The sequence below is a fragment of the Culex pipiens genome, chromosome 1, assembly GCF_016801865.2.
Source record: "Culex pipiens pallens isolate TS chromosome 1, TS_CPP_V2, whole genome shotgun sequence".
Lineage (NCBI taxonomy): Eukaryota > Metazoa > Arthropoda > Insecta > Diptera > Culicidae > Culex > Culex pipiens.
This window is the reverse complement of record NC_068937.1, coordinates 115,696,231-115,720,101: the sequence shown is the minus strand read 5'-3', so window position 1 is coordinate 115,720,101 and position 23,871 is coordinate 115,696,231. Positions and strand designations below refer to the sequence as shown.

Genomic DNA, 23,871 nt, shown 5'->3' with positions numbered 1-23,871 from the left:
CTTATTAAAGATGGCAGAATAAAGATATTTGGAGCTGTATAACATTTACATCGTTTATTGAGGTTTATTGTATACAACATAACAGGGTGGCAACAATCTTCGATGGCAAAGTTGACAAAACTCGTTTGACAGTTGTGCAAGATGTCAACTCAATCACACTCTAAACGAAACCTACCCATTTAGTGTTCCTAACTAGGTCCTCAGAGGAAAATGACAGTGAAGAGAGAAGCACTGAAAAAGTGTGACTGGTGAAGAAGACAAAAAGTGAAGACGATTCAGTGGAAGAAAATGTTTGAAATGGACCCGGATGCGGGAACGGACGACGGAAATCGAGCGCAGCAACAGCAACAATGTGTCAATTTGACAGTTACGCCGCCAATGGACACAACAGTAGCACCCTCAAGCGTCATTTGTTGTCGGTCGGCAAAGGTCAGGTCGTTGGCTGTCAATGAATATCTATTGTGTTGAAGAGTTGTCGTTGGACGTGGAGGAGCAGCAGCAGCGGCAGAAGCACTCGAAAGTACGGCAGTGTTGCCGATCGGTGGTGGTTTCGTTTGGGACAGCACCGGCGAACTTTTTACGGCGACGGCGAACGGGAGTCGGGGTCAACGCGGGACAGCAGCAGCAGCACGGTGGCCTCCAGGTGGCGGCGTCATAGCACGGCCGATTCTCGACTGCTAGCGGGAACAGTCCGAAGCTAGTGGTTGTCACCCGCGCCCGACGTAGACTCATGCAGTGGCGGAAGTTCGCACGGCTGAAAACGACTGCTACTGGACATTCGCGTACGCGGAGAATGCTTTGCTGTGGCCGCAGAAAGGTAGGTGGAGGGATCTTTTTCCTGTTAACATCGAAAGTAATGACTAGATTCGAATCGACGTGTACATTGGATGTTATTAGGTGCCATTCTCTTTGACTTCATCTATTAAGTACGTCACGCAAAATTAACCCCCCTCTCCCCACGCTTTTCCTATACTTATAACATGCAATGTCACACTTGCTCAGACTCCCCCCCACCCCGCTAGAGCGTGGCATACTTTATGGATGACGCCTTTTGATGTTTTTTAAACTGAAACAAGTGTTGAAACCCGCGTTGAAAAGCAAGGAAAAACGATTAAGAGCTGTCTAGAGTGTAATCTTGTGACATTGACATGCGTTAACTACACACCAATTTCTCATGACTGAATTCAGTAAAATTTACTTAAATCTGCACTACTGGAATTTTCGGTAAATGAAAACTTGCTGAAATTTTAGCAAACTTTGGCAGCTCCATACAAATTTTAACTGAAGTTCTGCGAGAAATTAACTGAAAATTTCAGAACTGCATTTTTCAATAAATATTAACTGAAACGAACGTAAGCAAAGCAATCCACTTTAACGACCCCTGTCGTTTGTGGTCTCTGTTGCAAGTTTTTGCTCATTTCTAGGCGGCTTATGCTTTTTGAAATTCAATCAGATAAAAACGGACAGGATATGAATTTTAGCAGGGTTGTCAAACTCAAAAGTGATTGAACAGCATTGATTAGCTTATTTGTATAAATTCTGTTGCATAAAAGACTTCATGGGCTATCTACAACCACTTAGCTTAGAAAATTCTTGAGTTTTTTTTAATGCTGTTGTGTTCCATATGTTTGTAGGACATTATAGAAAAAATCATCTAGAATTGTACATAGCTTAAGAATTTGAATCAATGTAAATGAATCTGATCTTCTACAATGGAAAAGTAATCAAATTGGAAACTTGACGTATGGATTGGGAAATTTCAAAATCTACGGTAAGTTGACGTTTCCATATCAAAGGTAAACAAACAACTGCATAGCAACGTAAATCAACCCAGCAAATATTCCAAGTTGATTGTAGATGACGGCCGTAAATTACGTACTTTCCTAAGCAAATTATAGGTTTTACTTTACCTAGATGTTCTAAGCTAAGTGGTTGTAGATAACCCATCAACATTTTGCTTTGTTATTTCAATGAGCGTTTCCGATTGTGACAGCTATTTGGTTACATCGATACACTCTAACATGACATTACACATTTCAAGGCCTTACACAATTTCCAGCATACTTTTTCCAGTGAGCTTTGAACAGTAACATTGAGTAACAACATTTCAAAAGGGCGAAACCTACGATCCTGCCGTTTTGGGAAAATCAACATTCAAAATTTTGCAATTCCGATCAATTCCTATTTCCACAAAAAAGCATGAAAACCATCATTTTTTTCAAAACGTAATAGAAAATAGCAATAATTTCATCATAGAGAGCAATTTGAAATTAATTAAGGTGTTTTTGCTATTAAAAATTGAGAAAAACAAATTACGCCTTTTTGAAGAGCGTGCCTCCATTTTCGCCCCACCGTATTCGCCACCCACTCAACCAAAACAACGGTTTAGCCCGTCAGGTTACGCCACAAAGCAAAAGTAAACAACAGATTCGCCCTTTTGTTTTTTGTTCATTTTTCGGGTTTTTAAAGAAAAAACTGTTGAAACAACTATTTTATCACTGTGAAACGTTACAGTCAGTGATAATACAGTGATATTTGCAACCTCAGTGATAAAAAATTGGTCTAGAAAGCCTTCATAAGGAGTCCGATTCAGGCCAAGACTCGTTGAGCTAGGATACACCGTAAATAGCAAGTTGGTTTGACGATGTGGTCTATATTGAAGTGACGTTCCTTGGGGTGTCCCCGCCGGAAGTGGGAGACATGACACCCCGCGACACCATCCTGCCTTCTCAATCTTTGCATAGCTTCGATGGTTACGGAGGCGATGATTTTGTACGGCATTCCTCCTAAACCTCCCTACACTAACTTTTTGTCCTGCAACTGCTCGACCCAGAATTCCCGGATGTCCCAAGAACCGGTAAATTATGGACCTTCATATCTAGATTGTGAATCCATACCAGATCCGATACTACAATAATTGAAATTAAAAAGTTATGTATTTAGGATCATACAAATATGTGTTTGTTGTGGAATTGTGGTCAGAGACATCAAAAACATACATTTTGATCCATTTTGAGGATTGTCAGGTTAAAATTCACTAAATTATAACGAAAATTTAGTGTTTCTAAATATACGTCGAAACTTGCAGAAAACACTACATTCGCCCCTCGTGATTGGATGAAAACACAAGGGCGGAAACTCAATTTGGTTTATTTTGATTGATGTTGTTGATTAGCCCTTTTGTTTTTTGCTTGTAAAACTACGTATTTTCGGAATTTTGTGATGATGGAGGGTGTTTTAGAATCAGTTTTGTTCGCTTTATATGATTCTGACAAAAACTCAGTTTGTTTACATCTGAGGGTTTCGCCCTATTGAAAAGTTGTTTTTCGTCAATTTCAAATCATGTTTACACCATGTTTGCAAATCCCTTCGCACATGGCTGCATAAACAACAATGTAAAACCAAAACAGGGAGAAAGAAAAAAAACTGTGTCATTTTGTGTAAATATATATGCTGTGACTTGTGGTCACATTACGCGAGTTTGTCGCAGTATGTGTGTGTGTGTGTGGATTATGTCACGCGACTTCAAACTGACTGACGTGCGATAATCGCGCAGGGGTGGGCTTGGTTGCAGCAGGGCTGTTGTAGTTGATACCTTTTTTTCTGTTCTTCCTTCAATTTGAAAGGGCCTCCCGTGTTCATGGGAATCAATTACCCACCACGAGTTACTTGACTTCCCAAAGGAGGTGGAGATCGCGTTGTATAATGAGCTTGAAGTGGGTTTCAAGAGTGTGGTAAACATGAAGGATTATCGTGCCACAGGGGTGGGGTTTGAGGGGTTGTCTCCGCCGCAAATCCTAGCAATCAGTTTAAAGTAGAAGAAGGCAAAATTGGGTCATGATTCGCTGTCTTATTATGTATTGACAGCGGCAGATAGTGATTGGCTATTGTGCTACTTGAAAGTTTTGCTGGAGTGTTACGTAACGAATCCTTGAATCTTTCAAAACAAAACCTATGTTTTATATACTTCTGATTTAAATATTGCTTGGCAGTTAAAGATTGTTAACTGTCAATTCTACACGCTTATCGCCAAATAATAAAATAAATTTTGTTTGAGGCCAACGACAAAGAACAATCCTTCGTCTAAATTGAATTTCCCCCAAAAATAGGAACCGGAAACATGCCGCCTGTTGGCGCCTAATGCAACAGGAAAGTCGCCGCCGGAACACCAAAATAAACAAATCCGGGCCCGTTGTCGAGGGCGGCGTCGTGTCCCACGCCGTGTCGGGGTTTTTGCAATGCGTGATAAATTTTACTACACAACACGTCACCACCACCGCCGTCACGATAAACAGACACCCGGGTTGAGGCCATCGACGGCGAACAGTTGTTGAACTTGACTCAATTTCCGGTCGACAACCGGTCACGGGCTCCCCGTCTATGTCTGGGGTGTCACTTCAATGTGCAACTTTATCGTGGAATATGGAAAAAAAACACGTCATCACGTACCAGCCGTAAGGGGCGTTATTCGGAAGGGATAAATCCACCCCTTTAAAATCAAAACGAAAAACAGTCAGACAGTTTGTGTCAGCCTTGAAATAATGTTACAAACGTTACAAGGTATTGGATATTAAGGGTTGCAACCAAATTATTATTATAATAATCTTAACAATAATGTAAAATCAATTAAACTCGAAAACAGAAGGTATAGAACCGTCAGAGGTCACAGGTCCTTTTGAAAACTAACCCGAGAGATCTTCTAACCTTTCCAACATATCAATCTTCTGTGGTGCGTTATGGTACGTTTAGCGGTACCCCGCAAAAGCTGTCATTACCCCAAAAGCGCGTGGGTTTTAGAAGCGCTCACTCTCATCCTGTCTGCGGCTTTTATTGTCTCCTCCGGTGTGCGGTGTTTACCGCCAACGACAAAGTGGCATTTGTGACGCTTCATTAAACTCAATCGTAATACTCCCACATTTTCGTCCCGATAAGTTCAACGGCACACGCGACACGACGTGCTAGCATAGACTGTGGCTAGAGACAGTACACTTGTGCGTGTAAGTGACGACAACCCTGTGTTTGACAGGTACATAACCGCACGTTATCTTTAATTCTAATAAAAGTTATTGCTGCTCACAAAATGACAATTATTAAAAAAAAATCAATACCGTCTTCTTTAACATTGTCCTATGAAAATAACCTCAAATCCTTCTAAGGGGATAGTTCATTTGTCAGAAATCAACGTGGGATTCGCTGCAAAGCAACGTTCTTACCAATTCACCCACGTGACATAAAAAGCGTGCTTCTGACTCCGATAAGTCTTCATTTTTTTGTTTGCTTTTCTGGATCAGTTTTCCGCGGGTCAATGAAAACACTGATACTTTTCCATTGACTGAATACGGTTGAGCGAAATGAAACTCTTTTCTTGCAGCCAATGGAAAAATATTTGGGTGGCGAGAAAAAAGAAGAAATAGCACCTTTATTGGGTATTCCTTGTTAAGCGTGTACGTTGACAGCTTGTTACACTGAGAATCAGCATTACACATTGTTCAGCTTTATTCTACAAAAAAAAAAACTAAACACATAATATCTGGGGCAACATGTGAAAAGGGCGCATTAACAAAAGGTAGCTGGAAAGTTCAGCTATCGTTTTACACCTTGAAATGTGTGAAACAGTTTCCTGTGGTTTCAGAATTTGAAAAATAGCTCCAGCTGTCAAAATGCTTATGCGCCCCTTTTCTCGTGTTGCTTTAACCCAACACCTACGCTGATGCCAAACGCTGCAAAAGGTTAAATTAATTCCATGCCAATCTCAGTCATAGAACCCACTCGTGAGATCCCACCCAGACACCCACGCTGCTAAAAGCATACTCATCTGCTCTATGAACTAACCTCTTTCTTTCCGAGAATGATGGTACTTGAAATAAAGTTTTCCACTCAGGGATTTGTTTTTATCCTGCCACTTCTCAGACTAGGGAAAAGTGCGTCACATATTTTATCATTAGCGGACACTTTTTCCAGTGTTTTGTTGTAGTTCTGGGAGATATTGTCCCAATTTCGGTGTATTTCCGCGTGCCTGCTGAGTAACTCTAATTTGAGTAGAATCCGACCAGAAATGATTATTGTTTGTATAGAGTTATTTACGTGCGCATGTATTGCGTATACATACACGAAAAAAAGTGAGGTTAAATTTTGTCCGGCCAGCAAAATCAAATGGTGCGCTAGTGTGTGTACGCGAAACGTCATAAAGCTCTATTGGGTAGGTTGATTTACGGAATCTGTGTAAATTTTAGTGAAAATGACTCAGAAATGATGTGTGTTCTATGAGCGTATACCAAGTTTCAAGTTTAATTGAGGTAATTGATGGTTTGAGTTTTAATTACAAGCTTCTATGAGTGACGTCTACTTGACAATGACAGTGTTTTTAGTTTGCGTGGGTGTCCTGGATGACGTAAACAAGCTAGTGTGACAACTCGGCATGGCCTCCTACGTTACGTCGAAACTCGGTGTCATATCAGGCGACGTACGCACTCTTTGCGTTGTTTTTGTTTTCTTTTCCCATACATGAAGGTGGAATGAGAAATTTAATAATGAGTTTATAAATAGAACTGTGGTTCTGTCAGACGCTTACCTGCTCTACTGTGGAATGGGATGATAAAAGGGCCATTTGCGTTCGGAGACGTGTAAATAATCAGCTTGGAGCAGAGCCTTCACGCCAGGCTGTTAAGGGAACTATTTTTAATAAACCTTTTTAAACGGCGGAAAAATTTCTTATTTTTAGAAGCTCAAATTAAATCATCTCAAAATAAATATTCCAAGGAATCTGTAGACCCAACTAGGAACTCAATTCCACCCCTGCTCAGCGAACTGTCAAAAGTACACGACGATCGCGTCCCACCCACGAAAAGCTGCTTAATTTTAAATTAGATTCCGTGTTCACCTCATCACTCCTGAACGTAAACGCAAACAGCAATCTTGATAAAACAATGACTAACATAGCCCCCTCTAGAGGAAGGATGTGACTTTTCATGTCACTGTTGTCGTCGTCGTTGTCAGTCACCATGATAAATTTGCACAAATCAAACACGGGGCATTTTGGGCGCAATCTCGAGCACGAGAGAAAAAAATGGCACCATGGGGGAAGAATATAATTTATATGGATAAACAACCAATTTAACGAGGTCCATATTTTTGCTGCCTTCTCCAAGTGGGGAAGGAAATTCGCACAGTCAGGTGTGAAAAAATCGAGGGGAAATGAGAAAACATCACCGCAGGGAGTTTGGAAAATTGTGGTCCATCGATTGCAGCGCGTAGCTGCTTTCGTTGATTTATGCCACGAATAGGAGATTTTTGTAAACTTTCGTTTTTCTTTGGAACGCATATTAAAGCGTTCAATGTAATCGTGTAGAAATGACATTACTGAAGTTTGATAATTGAAATTGATGCAATCTCAAATAATGAACATTTATGAAAGTTTTAGATTATTTTCTACAAGACTAACCTGCACACAAAATGTGTAACAATAATGAGATTATACCTCGGATTATACTCACAATCCGAGGCATCATTTTTCATCGTAATCCGGTAATGAGTTTTTTAGTGTGTTGGAGTTTCTATCAGATTTAGGTGAATTTCGCTGAGAATTCAATGAAAACTGAGCGATGTTCACCCAAATCTGAGTGAAATTCACTCAAGTCTTACAGATGATCCCTTTACTCATTTATTAGTAGGTTCGCTTTTAATGAAAACTGTGTGATTTTGAGCGTGCGTGCGCGTGAGAAGATTTGTTTATGACGTGATCGTAGCTCAAGCGCATTTCTGGAATTTTTATATTTTGTTTTTAGGGAGTTTTTTTAAACCGCCGTGAGTAATGGCCTATCTACAATCACTTAGCTTAGAATAGTTAAGTAAAGTAAAACTTAGAAAATGTACACAACTTACGGCCGTCATCCACAATCAACTTAGAAAATTTGCTGGGCTGATATACGTTGCTATGCAGTTGTTTGTTTACCTTTGATATGGAAACGTCAACTTACCGTAGATTTTGAAATTTTCCAAACCATACGTCAAGTTTCTAATTTTATTCCTTTTCATTGTAGAAGATCAGATTCATTTCCATTGATTCAAACTCCTAAGCTAAGTGAAATTTTCTAAGTTAAGTGATTGTAGATAGGCCATCAGGGGTATCCAAAAAATCCCAAAAAGCTAAAAATGAAAATTTGTTTTAGACCTAAAAAACCCTAGATTTGCATTAAAAGACGTTTGTAAATTGCACTCTTTGATCTGAAGCTACTCATTTCAGAGCTATTTCAGGGTTGTTACGGACGGCGTGGATGGCGCGAATCGCGCGGATCTGGCGCGGATTTGCTGGCTAATTTTGCTCAGGCGCGGATTTCGCGCGGATAGCAGTTTTGCTAAACAAAATAATTGCGAACGATAGAATTTCTTCCAATTCACAAAGGAAAATATTATAAGGAATTAAATAATTTCAATCTTTTTCGTTGTGTGCAAAAACATCAATTTCTAAAAAGTTTTTAATGAAGAAAATTTTCTTCTGAAAATTATTGATTTTATTTGTTAATACGAAACATCGAAATAATCTTCAAGGAGCGATTTTTTTAAATGTATTGAGATTTGTTTTATAAATTTAACATAACATTACAACTCATTATTTTTAAAACATCTGCTGAACAATTCATATTAATAACAATTTTATTAAAATCAAAATAACAAAATTCGAAAAATACAGAATTTCAAAAATTTGAAGCTATGAAACTTTTTAGATTTTCTAAGTTTTATATTGAAAAAACTGAAAAAAAATTGAAAATTTTAAATTTTTGGTTTATTGAAAAAATGAAAAATTCTGTTGCCACCCTGATTCAGGTAGAATTTATTCTACTCCCAATTATCACAACATGACGAAATTCACTTAGCAATCTGATAAAATCTCCGTCAAAAAGCGGAATGTAACGTCAACATAAAAAAAAAGAAATCTGGAATTCAACAATTTGAAATTTTAGAATTTACAAATTCAAATAATAAAAAAAATAGAATTCATAATTTGAAAAAAACTTAAAAAGTACGAATTATTAAATTGCAAAATTACGAAAATGGAGGGCCTCGTAGCGCGGTGGTTAGCGGCTTCGGCTGCCGATCCCTAAGTTGCTTTGGGGCTGCGGGTTCGATTCCCGCCTTATCCTTCTGGAGCTTTTCGTTCAATGTTTGTCTCGTTTAATATTAGTGTTCAGTCTGCAAAGACGGTGTGATTGTCTTTAAATTATTAAATTTTTAAATTATTAAATTATTTAATTATTTAATTATTTAATGATTTAATGATTTAATGATTTAATTATTTAATGATTTAATGATTTAATTATTTAATGATTTAATTATTTAATTATTTAATTATTTAATTATTTAATTATTTAATGAATTAATGATTTAATGATTTAATTATTTAATTATTTAATTATTTAATTATTTAATTATTAAATTATTTAATTATTTAATTATTTAATCATTTTTTTATTAAATAAATTATTACATTATTTAATTATTAAATTGTTAAATTATTAAATTATAAATTTAATCAATTATAAAATTATTGAATTTTATTTTTTGCCATTTTCTTAGTTCGGATTATTTTCAGAGTCATATTTTAGTTTGGAGAAATTTAGAGAAGAAAATAATAGTAATTTTGTGTTTCATTTTTCCAGATTAAAATTTTGGCGAGAATTATCAAGTACAAAATTGCTAGATTTTATAATTTGGTGATTTATCTTATCGTTTTAAATTTTTGAATTTTTTTTTCTTGAATTTGTTTTCAAGGCAACGATATTTTAAATGCTACAAAAATGCTAATATTGTTTCAGAAATGCCAAAAAAGGTTCAACTTGGTGCCCCACCTGCACATCTGATCAACGGTACTGATCCAAATGCTTTCTGTATTATTCTTTTTTCGTTTGAAATTTCATTAATTATATTACTCTCTTCTATGTTTGTCACGAATTTTTTTATATGGCGCGGATTGGGTTTTGGGGTCGGCGCGGATCTGGCGCGGATTTTTTTCGACTTTTTCGTAACAACCCTGCTATTTTTACTAAAAATGTAAAATCAAATTTGTTAAGACATTTTCTTTTGAGTAAATGTCACTCCTTTTTCGTTATGCACTTTGAGTTTATAATAAAAACATAAAGTAACTGAAAACTGAAACATTTTAACACGTTCATTTAAGTTCTCATGAGATGTTATAGCGTATTTATAGTGAAGAAATACCAAAAACCCCCTTTTTTCCATGAGTACTTCTCATTTATTTAATTTTATCACAAACGCAAGCAAACTAGAAAAAAAATGCAGATGGCGCTTTCGACACCTCTCTCCCCAAAAAGTAGGGCCACGGGCCTTTTTCTTCCATCACGTCACCATCCAACCGTTGCTGGTGGCGGTCGGTGGTTGTTTCACAGAAGAGGCAAATAGAGCCAGACACACCTTAATCTGTGAATAGAGTCTGCTTGCCAACACCGTGGGTTCAGACAACCGAAAGGATAACAACTCAGCGAAAAAAAAGGAGGATTTTTTCCTTACGCTAGAATGAAGAGCTGTTTTCTTTTTCGAACCTTGGAAAATGTTCTTCCGAGCGGTGATGAATAGTGACGATGGCACTTTTATTGTCGGAAATCGTGCAGGTGGAAATTCGCACCTTTTTGAATGTGTGTATGTGTGAGAGTGCACAAACGAAAGATAAGTGCAATTTTTCACACATGTTATTTTTTGTTCAAAATGGACTGGAGGGGGAAATTTCAACTTTTGGGGATTTGAGAATAGTGGTTAAGTGATACCCATTCTCATATAAACGTGTGTAATCAATTGTTGGCAAGATCTGTCAAAATACTACACGTTTAATTGAGAATGTATTTTTTTTGTAATTTTTGAGCTCGACTTTGTTTTTGTTCAGTTTTGTACCGGAATTCATAGCAATTAACACTAATTTTGTTTGCTCTTGAAGCAAAACAACCCTCCCCAGACGGCCGGTGAAATGGTCTGTAACGATTCTACCGGGCTTCGGAATAAATTAACCCTCTTACTTTTCGTGTATGGCGGCACTATGCATACCGATGGCACTCATTAGGAGTTCTTGGGCCCAAGCCAACCACGTCGGCGGGCCTGGTGTATTAACGTGTGTCTTCTAGAATTTCTGAACTGCCCGGGGCCCCTGACCGGCGGCCATTACGTTCCGTGACTAATTGATCTGCAGTGATCTGCATCATGCGGTGGGCACCCGGCGATGGTTCCTGTATGTAAGGTGACACCATCGAGCTGGATGTTTTCAGAAAAAAGTGCCTTCCAACGCTGGTGAACTCCAACGGTGTATGTACTTTCCATGTTTCAATTGCAATAATACTACTGCATGGAATCAAATCAATCTTGAACTTCGCAAAATTTGCAATTAAAAGCTTAAATCACATCGCTGAGCTATTGTCAACCAGCATCAGTCAGCCAAAACAGAGTGAAATCAATCGAAATTGCGTAATTTTGAACAAGCGTACATGGCAAAAGTGACCCTCTCAGAACAGTGTTGCCAAGCATCCTACCGAAACCCATGTTTCAAGCGTTTTACACTTCATCCGGAGAATCAGCGGCAGTGTTGCTAGCCATGTTTACGACTCCAAAGGGGACTTGTGGGGACCAGAGTGTTCAGTGTAAATTACTGCTGCTGGAATGTCCTCTCGACGACACGGCCAAGAGGCATCTGCATAAAATGTGCTGTCATTTTTTTTTGTCCTGAGGTGGCATTTTTGCAATATTTTCCGCGACAATGACTTTCGAGCACATTTGCGCCTTAAGTGTGAGGGGGAGATAGCTTTAATATATATGTTTTCAACAGTTTGGTATTGCACTGCACGATTGAAGGTTTACTAGAAACATTATCAAAAAAATCTTATCTATGTTATACTGGCATCGGTGCAACTTACATAACTTACCAAGGTCAAATTTAGTTATTTATATTGAAAATTACTTAAGGTACCTTCTTTTTGAATATCACTGAAACGGCAGGGTACTTTAAATACCACAGAGGTCATAAAGTTTGTTTCAGCGTCAATGGATATTTTTGATAAAAAATAATATTATTGGATTTTTTTTTATTTTTTGGAAAAGTGTATAATTTGGGCAAATCTTTGGTCTAAATTAAAAAAAATAGTCATGTGTACTGAGACAGAAAAAAAGAAAAATAATATATAGCAGATTGTACGGTCTACACGGAAGTTATAACCTCGCTAAGCTTCAGGACCGACTAAATACTGTGGACCAGAAGCTGCACGGGCCAAATTACTTTACTCCGGTTGCTGAAAGAAGTCTAGCTGTTTCTGCTTCCCAAGCCATCTGGCAGGTTAGTTCAAAGAATCCGGAACCGGAAAGCGAGAGAGAACCATGTCAAGTGTCGCGTATGAAAAAAAAGTTGATTAAGTGCAAATAAAATGATTTATTCCAGTATTAAAGTGGCGTTTTTTCTTTCTAATAAGAAACAGATAATTCTTATAGGAATGGTTCCCACCAAAATTACGTTTAGTGTAATTTTACACGACCATATCGATTCATGGTTTGGGTCATGTAATATCCAAAACAGATGTAATTTTAAGTCTTATTTGACGCTCCAGTTATGTGCATCAATTAGACAGAAAATTACACGATTTTTTCGAAGTGTGTGGGGTTACAAAATTCCCGGGAAACGGGAAATTTTTTACATATTTCCCGGGAAATCCCGGGAATTCCCGGGAAATTTGAAATTTAGTGAAAATTATTCTAATCTTGTTTCTGATGAATCTTTTGCAACGAAATTGTATAGAACAGCAACTTTAATGGTCAAAATGAGTGTGAGGATGAATTAGTGGCTTGACTGCTTGTAAAAAATCATGCAACTTTGAGAAAATATATAAACTTTCTAATTTTGAAATCGTCCCAAGTGAAAGAAAATATTATTAGTATTTTTGATGAGAAGGATTTTTTTAAATCAAAGTGTTTGGACAGTGAAAATCTATGCTCCACAACCATAAAATTGCTTTTAAATTTGACTCAATCTAATCATTGAATTTACCTTAAAAATCTAATTTCTAGCGCTTTTTAACTTGAAACACTTTAGTTATATGGTATTCAGCCTAATAAATCAATTAGATTAAAATAGTTTTGAGCATTTAAAAGTGGTTGAAATTCAACAATATTTTTTCATATATGACCCTCTTACGCCCTTGGTAGCTCACGTGCTTATAAATTTATAACTTCAATCTGTAATTTCTCGAATACTTAGAAATAAATTCTTCTTACACAAACCTTTTTTAAAAATTTAATTATATCAGTTCAATTTCCATCCAACATGTTCAAGGTAAAAAAAAGTCAAACAAATCTCAATGTTGATCTTGGCCGGAAGATGTAAATATCTTATTTTCAAATGATATTACAAAAAACATTGAAAAAGGTTGTCAAAAATAAAATAGTTTATATTCATTCCATTACAGCTTAAGTTTTGTTGTTCAACATATAAGCAAACAATATTCCTAGTGGTGAATGCTTCAGAAATAAATATTATCTGAATTAAACCTTGGCATGAAATTTGCAGACAAGCTGATTAGTTAATATGAACAGTAAATGGAAATAAAAAAATCAAATCTCCAATTATTATTTTTTGTATTATTTCAAAACATTGGTGCCAAAAAAGCAGGAAAATGTATACTTCTGCTTGTATTTCGGGAATTCCCGGGAAATTTACAAATTTCCCGGGAAACGGGAAATATTTTTTTCCGGGAAATCCCGGGAATTCCCGGGAATTTTTTTCCCGGGACGGAAAATTGGACGCTCTAATTTGGTGTCTTCGGCAAAGTTGTAGGTATTCTTGAGGACTACTAGATAAAATAAGTACATGAAAAAAAACTTTGCAGATTTTTTAATCAACTTTTTTCTTACAAAAACTCATTTTCCCGAAATACGTATTTTTTGATTTTTGAGATTTTTTGACATGTTTTAGGGGACAAAAATCCGCAACTTTTGAGCTATAGAGAAACATGGTTAAAAAAATTCCCGCCGAGTTATAAATTTTTGAAAAATAGTGATATTTGGAAAAAAAAATCGAAATTTTATCCAAAACAAAATTGACCTCATTTTTGCCTTCCTCACCTTACTGAGGAAAGGCTATAAAATCACTCGAAAAATGAACTTCTTAATTCGACCTCGTAGACCCATCTTCACGTATACCTATCGGCTCAGAATCATGTTCTGAGCAAATGTCTGTGTGGATGTGTGTAGGTGGGTGGACAAAAAAATTGTCACTCGATTATCTCCGGACTGGATGAACGGATTTTGACCGTATTAGTCTCATTCGATCCGTCTTGGGGTCCCATAGGTCTCTATTTAAAATCAGCAAGTTTAGTTAAGTACTTCAAAAGTTATGCTAAAAAAACGATTTTGGCGTATGTCCGGAAGAATATAAAAGGGTGGTTTTTGCCAGAAACCCTATCATGTTATACATTTTCAGAAAGGTATTAAAAAGTCCTTTCAAATGAGCTCAAAACATTAAAGATCTGACTACCCTATCAAAGTGTTATTTATACACTTTTTGGAGGCCGGATCTCAGATATTTCAGTAAAAATGATGTCCGGGTCCATCATGCGACCCATCTTTAGTTAGATAATTGAAAGACCTTTCAAATGAGCCTAAAACATCAAGGATCTGACAATCCTATCAAAAGTTATTAGCACTTAAGTGTTATTTATACACTTTTTGGAGGCCGGATCTTAGATATTGTGATAAAAATATTGTCTGAATCTTCCATGTGAACTTTCGTTGGATAGATTTTTTTCATCAGACCTTGCCGATGAGCCAGAAAAATTGAAGGTCTTCGAACCCTATCAAAAGAAATCAGTAATAAAATTGATTTGTTAAACATGTTAAGGGAATGTTGCTATTTTTACTGAATGTATTGACTTTATTAATGTGAGGAAGGCACCAACCACCTAAAGGTGGATTAAGTATCGTTTTTTATGTAAAATTGAATTTGCAATCCAAAAGTACTTTACAGATTTTCAATGTCTCTTAGACAATTTTATAGTAGTTTTGCTGAACTTTAAAAAAAATTAGAAATGGTCACTCATGGTCACTATTTTTAAAAATCAAAAAATTGCAAATATTTCGCTAAAATCAAACTTTCGGTGGCTATATCTTGAAATAAAAGGCTCTGTTTTTAAGATACAGAAAATCTGCAAAGTACTTTTCGATTGGAAATTCAATTTTATATTTAAAAATTTCTTTAATTTTTTTTGCGTGATATTTCGATTTTTTCCAAAAATCACTATTTTTCAAAAAAATATAACTCGACGGCAGATTTTTTTAACATGTTTCTCTATAGCTCAAAAGTTGCGGATTTTGTGTCCCCTAAAACATATAAAAAACTCGAAAATAAAAAAATACATATTTTGGGAAATTGAGTTTTTGTGAGAAAAAAGTTGATTAAAAAATCTGCAATTTTTTTTCCGTGTACCTATTTTTTTCTCAATAGTCCTCAAGAATACCTACAACTTTGCCGAAGACACCAAATTGATCAGAAAATTCACTCAAAAGTTACAGCTGTTTGAATATTTACGTACCATTTTTGTATGGATAACAGCCTAAATTGTATGGAGACTTGTATGGGTGAACCAATGACACAAAATAGCTTCTTCGGTCATAGGGAAGGCCCCCACAAAATTTGAGCCAAATCAAAAAATACAAATAAAATCCATTTCCGGTTTAGGTAGAGAATGGCTCTTTTTCTTTTATATGTTTCAAGCATGAATTTTGAAAACTAGAGTTTTTTTTGAAAAGGTCCTATAAACATATGAAAGACAATAGCTCATAGGACAATTAAAAAAAACGCTAGATAATGTTTAATTTTTAGTATCCTAAGTATCTACATTGAGTTGCTAGGTATATGCTCGACTAATTTTAGTATAACCGATTAATTCGGTTGTCGAAATTAAAGAAACATCACAAAATTATTTGTGATTTAGCAGAAAAATCTATGTTTTCGTTTGATTTGGTTGACGAGAGTTCTGTTGTGCAATTTTCGGCAGACTGCAAAAAAGTTCATTGTGCTTTAACTTTTTCTTGAAGAAAAAAAAAACTAACAAAACCGTTATGCAGGAAAAAATAAAAATCGTTGGGCTTATCTCGGTCCGGGACCAACATTTACTTTTCCATCCGACGGAAGGTGTGAAACTTGGACCGAACCCAGACCAACCAGGGTGATAGGCAACCCCGCTTACCACTACACCACCGAACCCGACCTTTTTATGATATTTCCAATTTTATTATTTTTAGTGTATTATTTTTTTACGTTCTAAGCAATAGTTACTACAACTTTACCGAAGGCATCGAATCGATCAGAATCGATTAAAGTATTTTAAACGCCTTTTGTATGGGCGGTTGCCAAAATTGTATGAAGACTTGCATGAACGAACTAATGATGCAAAATTGCTTCTTTGGTCATAGAAAACATACATACATAGCTTTATTCATATAAAAATACAAAAATTCAATGCTCAAAGAATTTGATCAATATCATTTAAGGGTCATTCTCCGCCACCTCTCATGGAATCAGAAAAAGTTTTTCTAGATTTTAACTTAGATTTGCTTTTCAATGGCTGTATCTCGAAACTGTGTAATGATTGAAATTTGGTGTCAAAGGGAAATTTGGTGTTCAAGTTGAAGTTGAAATACAAAGTTGGATGTTGGATCTGAACAAAGTTGTAAGAGTTGGATTTTGGATGCATTGCTATAAGCTACAACCTTAAAAATTTCAGTCATCGCCATCTGCCCATCCACAGCCAGACAGATATTTCCATCTCCATTGCAGCTGAGTCGACGATTTAAGCAAAAACATCGTCACTCAACATCACCATCGTGATGCGTTTGTCGGAAGCACAACAATTTAGCTTTATATTTCCACGAATCCGTATTTATTCCACCCCCATCCTATGTTTTTCCCAAAGTCCTCGGATTCTCAGCCTCGAACATCATCGTAAAAACTTTCATTATTGCAGCATTCCGGATCGTGTACAAATCCTCTCAACAGAGCGCTCCGCAATCAATGTTTGAGCTTTGCTTTTCCTCCCTCGCAAGGGAAAACTGCATACAGCAATAGTAAGAAAACTAAACACATTTTCTCACTCACTTGGAAGAGCCAGAAATGGAGACCCGCTCCAAAGTGTAAAAGTGTGTTATGTCATCATTTGATTAAATACCCCGGCCCTGATTACCATAAAATCTCCATCAATTCCGAACGACTCCAAAGATCCGAGGCAAAAACGGAACCAAAAAAGGACCAAGGAAAGGATGCTGCTGCCCCGAGACGGTGAGGACCAGACCCACGCAAGGACGAGAGCAACGATAGTCCTGGGCTGAGTGCGGGTCGGAACAAAAAGGATCAAACACGCGTGAGAAATCGAACCAAGTGTACGGGATTGGGTCGGGTGCGATCGATTTTGGTTGGGGGTCTTTCAAAGTCAGAGTGCACAGTGATCATAATATCAAAATAAAGTGGAACTTGAGTTTTTCTTTCATGAATGTTGTAACATCATAAAAAAAATTCTTTGCATTGAGAAATTTTTTAAATTTGTTTTTAAAAATTCTTTGAACGTGGTTACGTACAAATAAATCTAATAAAATTACGAAAGTCTAAAAATTCAAAACGGTACAGAAAATTTTGCCCTATTTTTTCCATTTAAACCAACTATTCACGTCGCAACCAACCAGACTTTGACGGTGGCAGAAACGTTGATGGCTAGCTAAGTCAGGGGGATCCAAAGTCAGTATGCTCCTGTATGATGGGCAGCGCGTTACATCAAGTTTCCACACTGTGAACGGAGAGCAGGCTATGTCTGGGAGGTTGCGAGCCTGATGGTTGTGCGCGCTCGAAAGGATTCGAAAGCAATTACCGGGCGAAAGTGGCACGCAAATCACGAAAACGTGACTCTTCGGTTTTTCGAAGGGGCAATATGGTAAAACATTCTTCGGGTTGGTTGAGCGCCAAGGTGAGCTGCTGGCAACACTGGCTGGTATGATAAAGTTTTGGATTTTATAAAGTTTGCTGAGGATTTCAACATATGTAAGCGCGACATTCTTGTGTTTTTTTTTTGTCCAGATCGTGCTCGATTTATCAGACTTTTTTTTGCATTTTCCAATTCATCGCCACCGCCTCACACACGAGGACAGCAAAAGCTTCAACTCTAAAGCCACTCATCGAAGCATTTATGTATGTAAAGGACTTTCCCCTACACGATGTTTGAAAAAGAGGACATACCCGATTAAAATATGCATTATTCATCCTCTCTATGACCTATTTATTTCGAAACCTTCCGGACATCAACCAGCCAGCCAGAGTGTCTCCGGCAGCTACGAGGTTTGCCAGGTCAAACTGCATATAAGTATACGTTGCAATGTACCCTTGTACCAAGATAGAGAGAGAGAGAACAAGTATGTAACTCAACGCATTCCACGAATTTGAGGACTGTTTTAGCTTACAGGAATTACGAGGGCTTTTTCAACCCTCTACAATTCAATTTAAACTCTTAGAATCGGCAAACAATTTTGACAAAAAAAACTTGACGTCCTAAAATAAAAAACAAAATTCGGCAAAAATAGTGAATATTTTTATTACAGTGTTTTTTTCTTTTCAAAAGATAGTCATAAATTTTTCCGATTAGGTGTCCCTTACAGCTTTTTGATTTCAATATTTCATCAAATATCTTTATTAATATTAAAAAGGGGTGTGCAATCAAGCCAAATAAAAAAAATGCCTAATTTTCACTTTCTTTAACAGATATTTGTTTTCCCTAATTTAAAATTGTAAGACAACTATTATTTTGTGGTATGAATGTTACAACCGTAACGTTTGCTTTTTGTTCAATTTGTGATTGTTGTCAGTGATTCACAGGAATTAGTGTCGACTGAAAAGCACCATGCGTCTCCTGGAATTGTAATGGCACAACAATACTTTTATGGAGACGCATGCTTGAGTGCTTGAGGATTGTATCAAGTACCTAAACCTCAGACATATTTTTTTAACAAAATTTTGTTTGCTTATTTTTGTGGCTTGTACGTAAGAAATAAAAGTTTTATTTTGAATGATATTATCAACCCATTTTAACGCTTTTCTTATGTGAGTCGTGAAAATTGAAGTATTTCTATCAACTTAATTTGAGTCTTTGAAAGTAGATTTTCGGAAATGGTTACATTTTGAATGCATTTTTTTTGGAGAGGTTTTATACGAACTACGGATAATCATATGACAGACAAAAGAAATGTAATTTTTATAAGAAATTCAATAAAGACATATTTAACTTAAAAAAATGACAGACAAATTATTTTTTCTGATTTTAAACATCAAATTTGAGTTTTGGAGCCCTATTTTAACCCAAATCAACTTTACTTCATGCATTTTTTTAAATTTTTCATCACAACTAGGGCGTCCAATTTTTCCGGGCTTGGAATTTTCCGGGAAACGGGAAAATGCCTTAAAAACTAAAAGCGACAACAAATAAAATAATACGAGTCAATGTAATATCTTCTGTAATATGTATATAAAAAATTTCGACGGTTTTGTTCGAACGCGAATCAGTTTATAACGGAAAGTCGGATCGGAGCGCTCTTTGTTGCGTTGGGTTCGTATAAGCCCAAGGAAACTTTTTAACACTAATAAATTGACACTTTGGCCACTCAGGAACCGATTCCGGAACATCGGCAAATTGTATGGAAAAAGTTGCGTAAAATCAAATTTTGATCACAGGAGGCTTAATAAACAACAAGTAAAAAACGTCAACAAACGAAAAAAGGCAGAACGAAGTCTGTCGGGTAAGGCTTGTTTTAGATAAATCTAGAACAATTCCAGCTCAAATCAGGAATTTTTCTGGTACTTTTGTACCCGACCGAGTATCGTGCGAGCAGTGGTGATGGGAAGGTGGATTTTTGTGGTGTTCTCTTTGTGCTATGTTCGTGTTCATGTTCGAGTCATGCATGCAGTGGGGGGTCATTGTGGTAATTGATATTATTGCGCGTCAGTATCGTGCAAGCAGTGGTGATGGGAAGGTGGATTTTTGTGGTGTTCTCTTTGTGCTATGTTCGTGTTCATGTTCGAGTCATGCATGCAGTGGGGGGTCATTGTGGTAATTGGTATTATTACGCGTCAGTATCGTGCAAGCAGTGGTGATGGGAAGGTGGATTTTTGTGGTGTTCTCTTTGTGCTATGTTCGTGTTCATGTTCAAGTCATGCATGCAGTGGGGGGTCATTGTGGTTATTAATATTATTGCGCGTTAGTATCGTGTGGGCAGCAGGGCCAGGAAGATGGTTTTATTGTTGTGTTCGTTTTGTAATGTATTTGTATTTAAATCTAGCATGACTTTTTGTGGTGATGGTATGGTTTTGGTGGTGGTGGTGGTGGCGGTGTTAAAAAAAACAAACGTTCAATTTACTAACATTGAGTCCAAAACCTCCCTACAAACATCTATACCACTAGGTGACGTAGAGATCTCTGCGCATTCTAGATAGATGTTTACTAACATACCTTCCAATCCCCGAGGTTAGCAAGGTACCGGCCAGGAGCCCCTTATCTTACTGGAAAGTATTACACGCTCATCTAAAGAGGAAAACATGGTATCTCCCGTGTTGGAATATTGTAACCGGATGAGAGTCTAGTGCTATCATACGTTTAATTACAGTTAAACAGCAAGATAAGCGTTGTGCAGCCATCCGGAATTGTGCGACCTTTATTGCTAATGCTAATGCTAATGCTACTTTTGTACCCGACCCTTTCCGATTTCAATGAAACCTTTTAGATATGTTTTCCTAGACCCATATTTGCCAAACTTATGGAAATCGGACGAGCTTTCCGATAAAAACAATTTCGAGACTGAAAAATCAAGTGGAAACTGCCAAAACCACCAAAAAACGTATTTTTTCAACCTTTTTATTTATAAAACCGCTGTATCTTCACAAGGATTGGACACAGGACAATGGTCAATATGAAGACTTTTATGTAAAGTTGTCTGGAGAATCGATTCCTACTGTCGGCTTTTAAAAATTTTGACGTTAAGACCACCTTTCAAAAAAAAAAAAAACAGTTAAAGTCAATGATTTTTGTATTTCTTAGGAGAGACATACCATCCTGCATTTTTCATGTGTCTTTTTGTAACATTTAATGCAAATTCCTTAAAAATTTTGAACGGAAAAAAAATCATGACATCACCTTAAAATTTAACTTTTAAACTTAAAAAATTAAAAATCTCCTAGAAGTGGCGTGTATTGTTCTTTCAGTGTATTTTTTCAGAAGCCCGTCCAATTTCCTACAAGTTTGTCTTTGATCACTTTTTGGTATGATGAAACGGATTTGAAATACAGTGATTTTTAACTTACGAAATACAAAAATATTTAAATAACTTACGCGCTTCTCAAATATAATTCTTGAGTGCAACTGGCTCCATATACACAAAAATGGTTTAAATAAGCCTAGGGTAACATGTCTACAAAGTTTCATTAAAATCGGAGAGGGTCGGGTTCAAAAGTACCAGAAAAATTCCTGATTTGAGCTAGAATTGCTCTGTAGAATTTTATGTTTTACATGAAACATATTTTAAAATTATTTTAAAAGTCATCGGGAAAATCTGGGGGATATCAGGACTACAGTCTGAATAGGTACAGGATAGGCATTTCAGAATTTGGAATTGGTGTGCTTATTGTTTTGTTTCTGTTTTAACTGAAATTATCAATCCAAGAAATCAAAACATCATGCATTGTTTTGCATAAACAGCAGATTTAGTTTGTTACATTTTTTTTTGATTATCAAAAATATATGCATGTTTTTTTGGTCTATACAAGCCAGATGACACATGTCGCCATTTTGAATTTTCTTTGTGCTAAAATTTAGTGCTCATTTAGTGCTATTTAGTGCCCTATACCCCACATTTAGTGCCCTTATAGTTTCCATACAAATTGCCATACAAAATTTGAAATACAAGCCAGATGACACATGTCGCCATTTTGAATTTTCTTTGTGCTAAAATTTAGTGCTCATTTAGTGCTATTTAGTGCCCTATACCCCATATTTAGTGCCCTCATAGTTTCCATACAAATCGCCATACAAAATTTGAAATACAAGCCAGATGACACATGTCGCCATTTTGAATTTTTTTTGTGCTAAAATTTAGTGCTCATTTAGTGCTATTTAGTGCCCTATACCCCACATTTAGTGCCCTCATAGTTTCCATACAAATCGCCATACAATGTTCAAAAGTCAAATTTCAGATGTCGCCATTTTGAATGTTTTTTCGTGCTAAAATTTAGTGCTCAGTTAGTGCTATTTAGTGCCCTATACCCCACATTTAGTGCCCTCATAGTTTCCATACAAATCGCCATACAAAGTTCAAAAGTCAAATTTCAGATGTCGCCATTTTGGATGTTTTTTCGTGCTTAAGTTTAGTGCTCATTTAGTGCTATTTAGTGCCCTATACCCCACATTTAGTGCCCTCGTGGTTTCCATACAAATCGCCATACAAAGTTCAAAAGTCAAATTTCAGATGTCACCATTTTGAATGTTTTTCAGTGCTAAAATTTAGTGCTCATTTAGTGCTATTTAGTGCCCTATACCCCATATTTAGTGCCCTCATAGTTTCCATACAAATCGCCATACAAAAATTTGAAATACAAGCCAGATGGCACATGTCGCCATTTAGAATTTTCTTTGTGCTAAAATTTAGTGCTCATTTAGTGCTATTTAGTGCCCTATACCCCATATTTAGTGCCCTCATAGTTTCCATACAAATCGCCATACAAAGTTCAAAAGTCAAATTTCAGATGTCACCATTTTGAATGTTTTTCAGTGCTACAATTTAGTGCTTATTTAGTGCTATTTAGTGCCCTATACCCCACATTTAGTGCCCTCATAGTTTCCATACAAATCGCCATACAAAGTTCAAAAGTCAAATTTCAGATGTCACCATTTTGAATGTTTTTCAGTGCTACAATTTAGTGCTCATTTAGTGCTATTTAGTGCCCTATACCCCACATTTAGTGCCTTCATGGTTTCCATACAAATCGCCATACAAAAATTTGAAATACAAGCCAGATGACACATGTCGCCATTTTGAATTTTCTTTGTGCTAAAATTTAGTGCTCATTTAGTGCTATTTAGTGCCCTACACCCCATATTTAGTGCCCTCATAGTTTCCATACAAATCGCCATACAAAGTTCAAAAGTCAAATTTCAGATGTCGCCATTTTGAATGTTTTTTCGTGCTAAAATTTAGTGCTTATTAAGTGCTATTTAGTGCCCTATACCCCACATTTAGTGCCCTCATAGTTTCCATACAAATTGCCATACAAAGTTCAAAAGTCAAATTTCAGATGTCACCATTTTGAATGTTTTTCAGTGCTTAAATTTAGTGCTCATTTAGTGCTATTTAGTGCCCTATACCCCACATTTAGTGCCCTCATGGTTTCCATATAAATCGCCATACAAAAATTTGAAATACAAGCCAGATGACACATGTCGCCATTTTGAATTTTCTTTGTGCTAAAATTTAGTGCTCATTTAGTGCTATTTAGTGCCCTACACCCCATATTTAGTGCCCTCATAGTTTCCATACAAATCGCCATACAAAGTTCAAAAGTCAAATTTCAGATGTCGCCATTTTGAATGTTTTTTCGTGCTAAAATTTAGTGCTCAGTTAGTGCTATTTAGTGCCCTATACCCCACATTTAGTGCCCTCATAGTTTCCATACAAATCGCCATACAAAGTTCAAAAGTCAAATTTCAGATGTCGCCATTTTGAATGTTTTTTCGTGCTAAAATTTAGTGCTCAGTTAGTGCTATTTAGTGCCCTATACCCCACATTTAGTGCCCTCATAGTTTCCAT

At 36.5% G+C, this 23,871-nt stretch overlaps 2 protein-coding genes across 4 annotated transcripts in view; one reads left to right on the top strand and one right to left on the bottom strand.

Moving 5' to 3' along the window:
- The window catches only part of LOC120416206 (polypyrimidine tract-binding protein 2), a 325,004-nt gene that overhangs the window by 8,773 nt on the left and 292,360 nt on the right, over positions 1-23,871 (bottom strand). The gene's annotated exons all lie outside the window — the stretch shown is intronic.
- Positions 1-23,871, top strand: part of LOC120416050 (rho GTPase-activating protein 100F) — a 96,690-nt gene that overhangs the window by 5,616 nt on the left and 67,203 nt on the right. For all 3 annotated transcript variants that reach the window (XM_039577723.2, XM_039577714.2, XM_052706198.1), the window contains exon 2: positions 184-817. In XM_039577723.2, coding sequence (XP_039433657.1) covers positions 731-817 — 87 coding nt within the window. In that variant the 5' untranslated portion in view covers positions 184-730. The remainder of the gene's footprint in view (positions 1-183; positions 818-23,871) is intronic.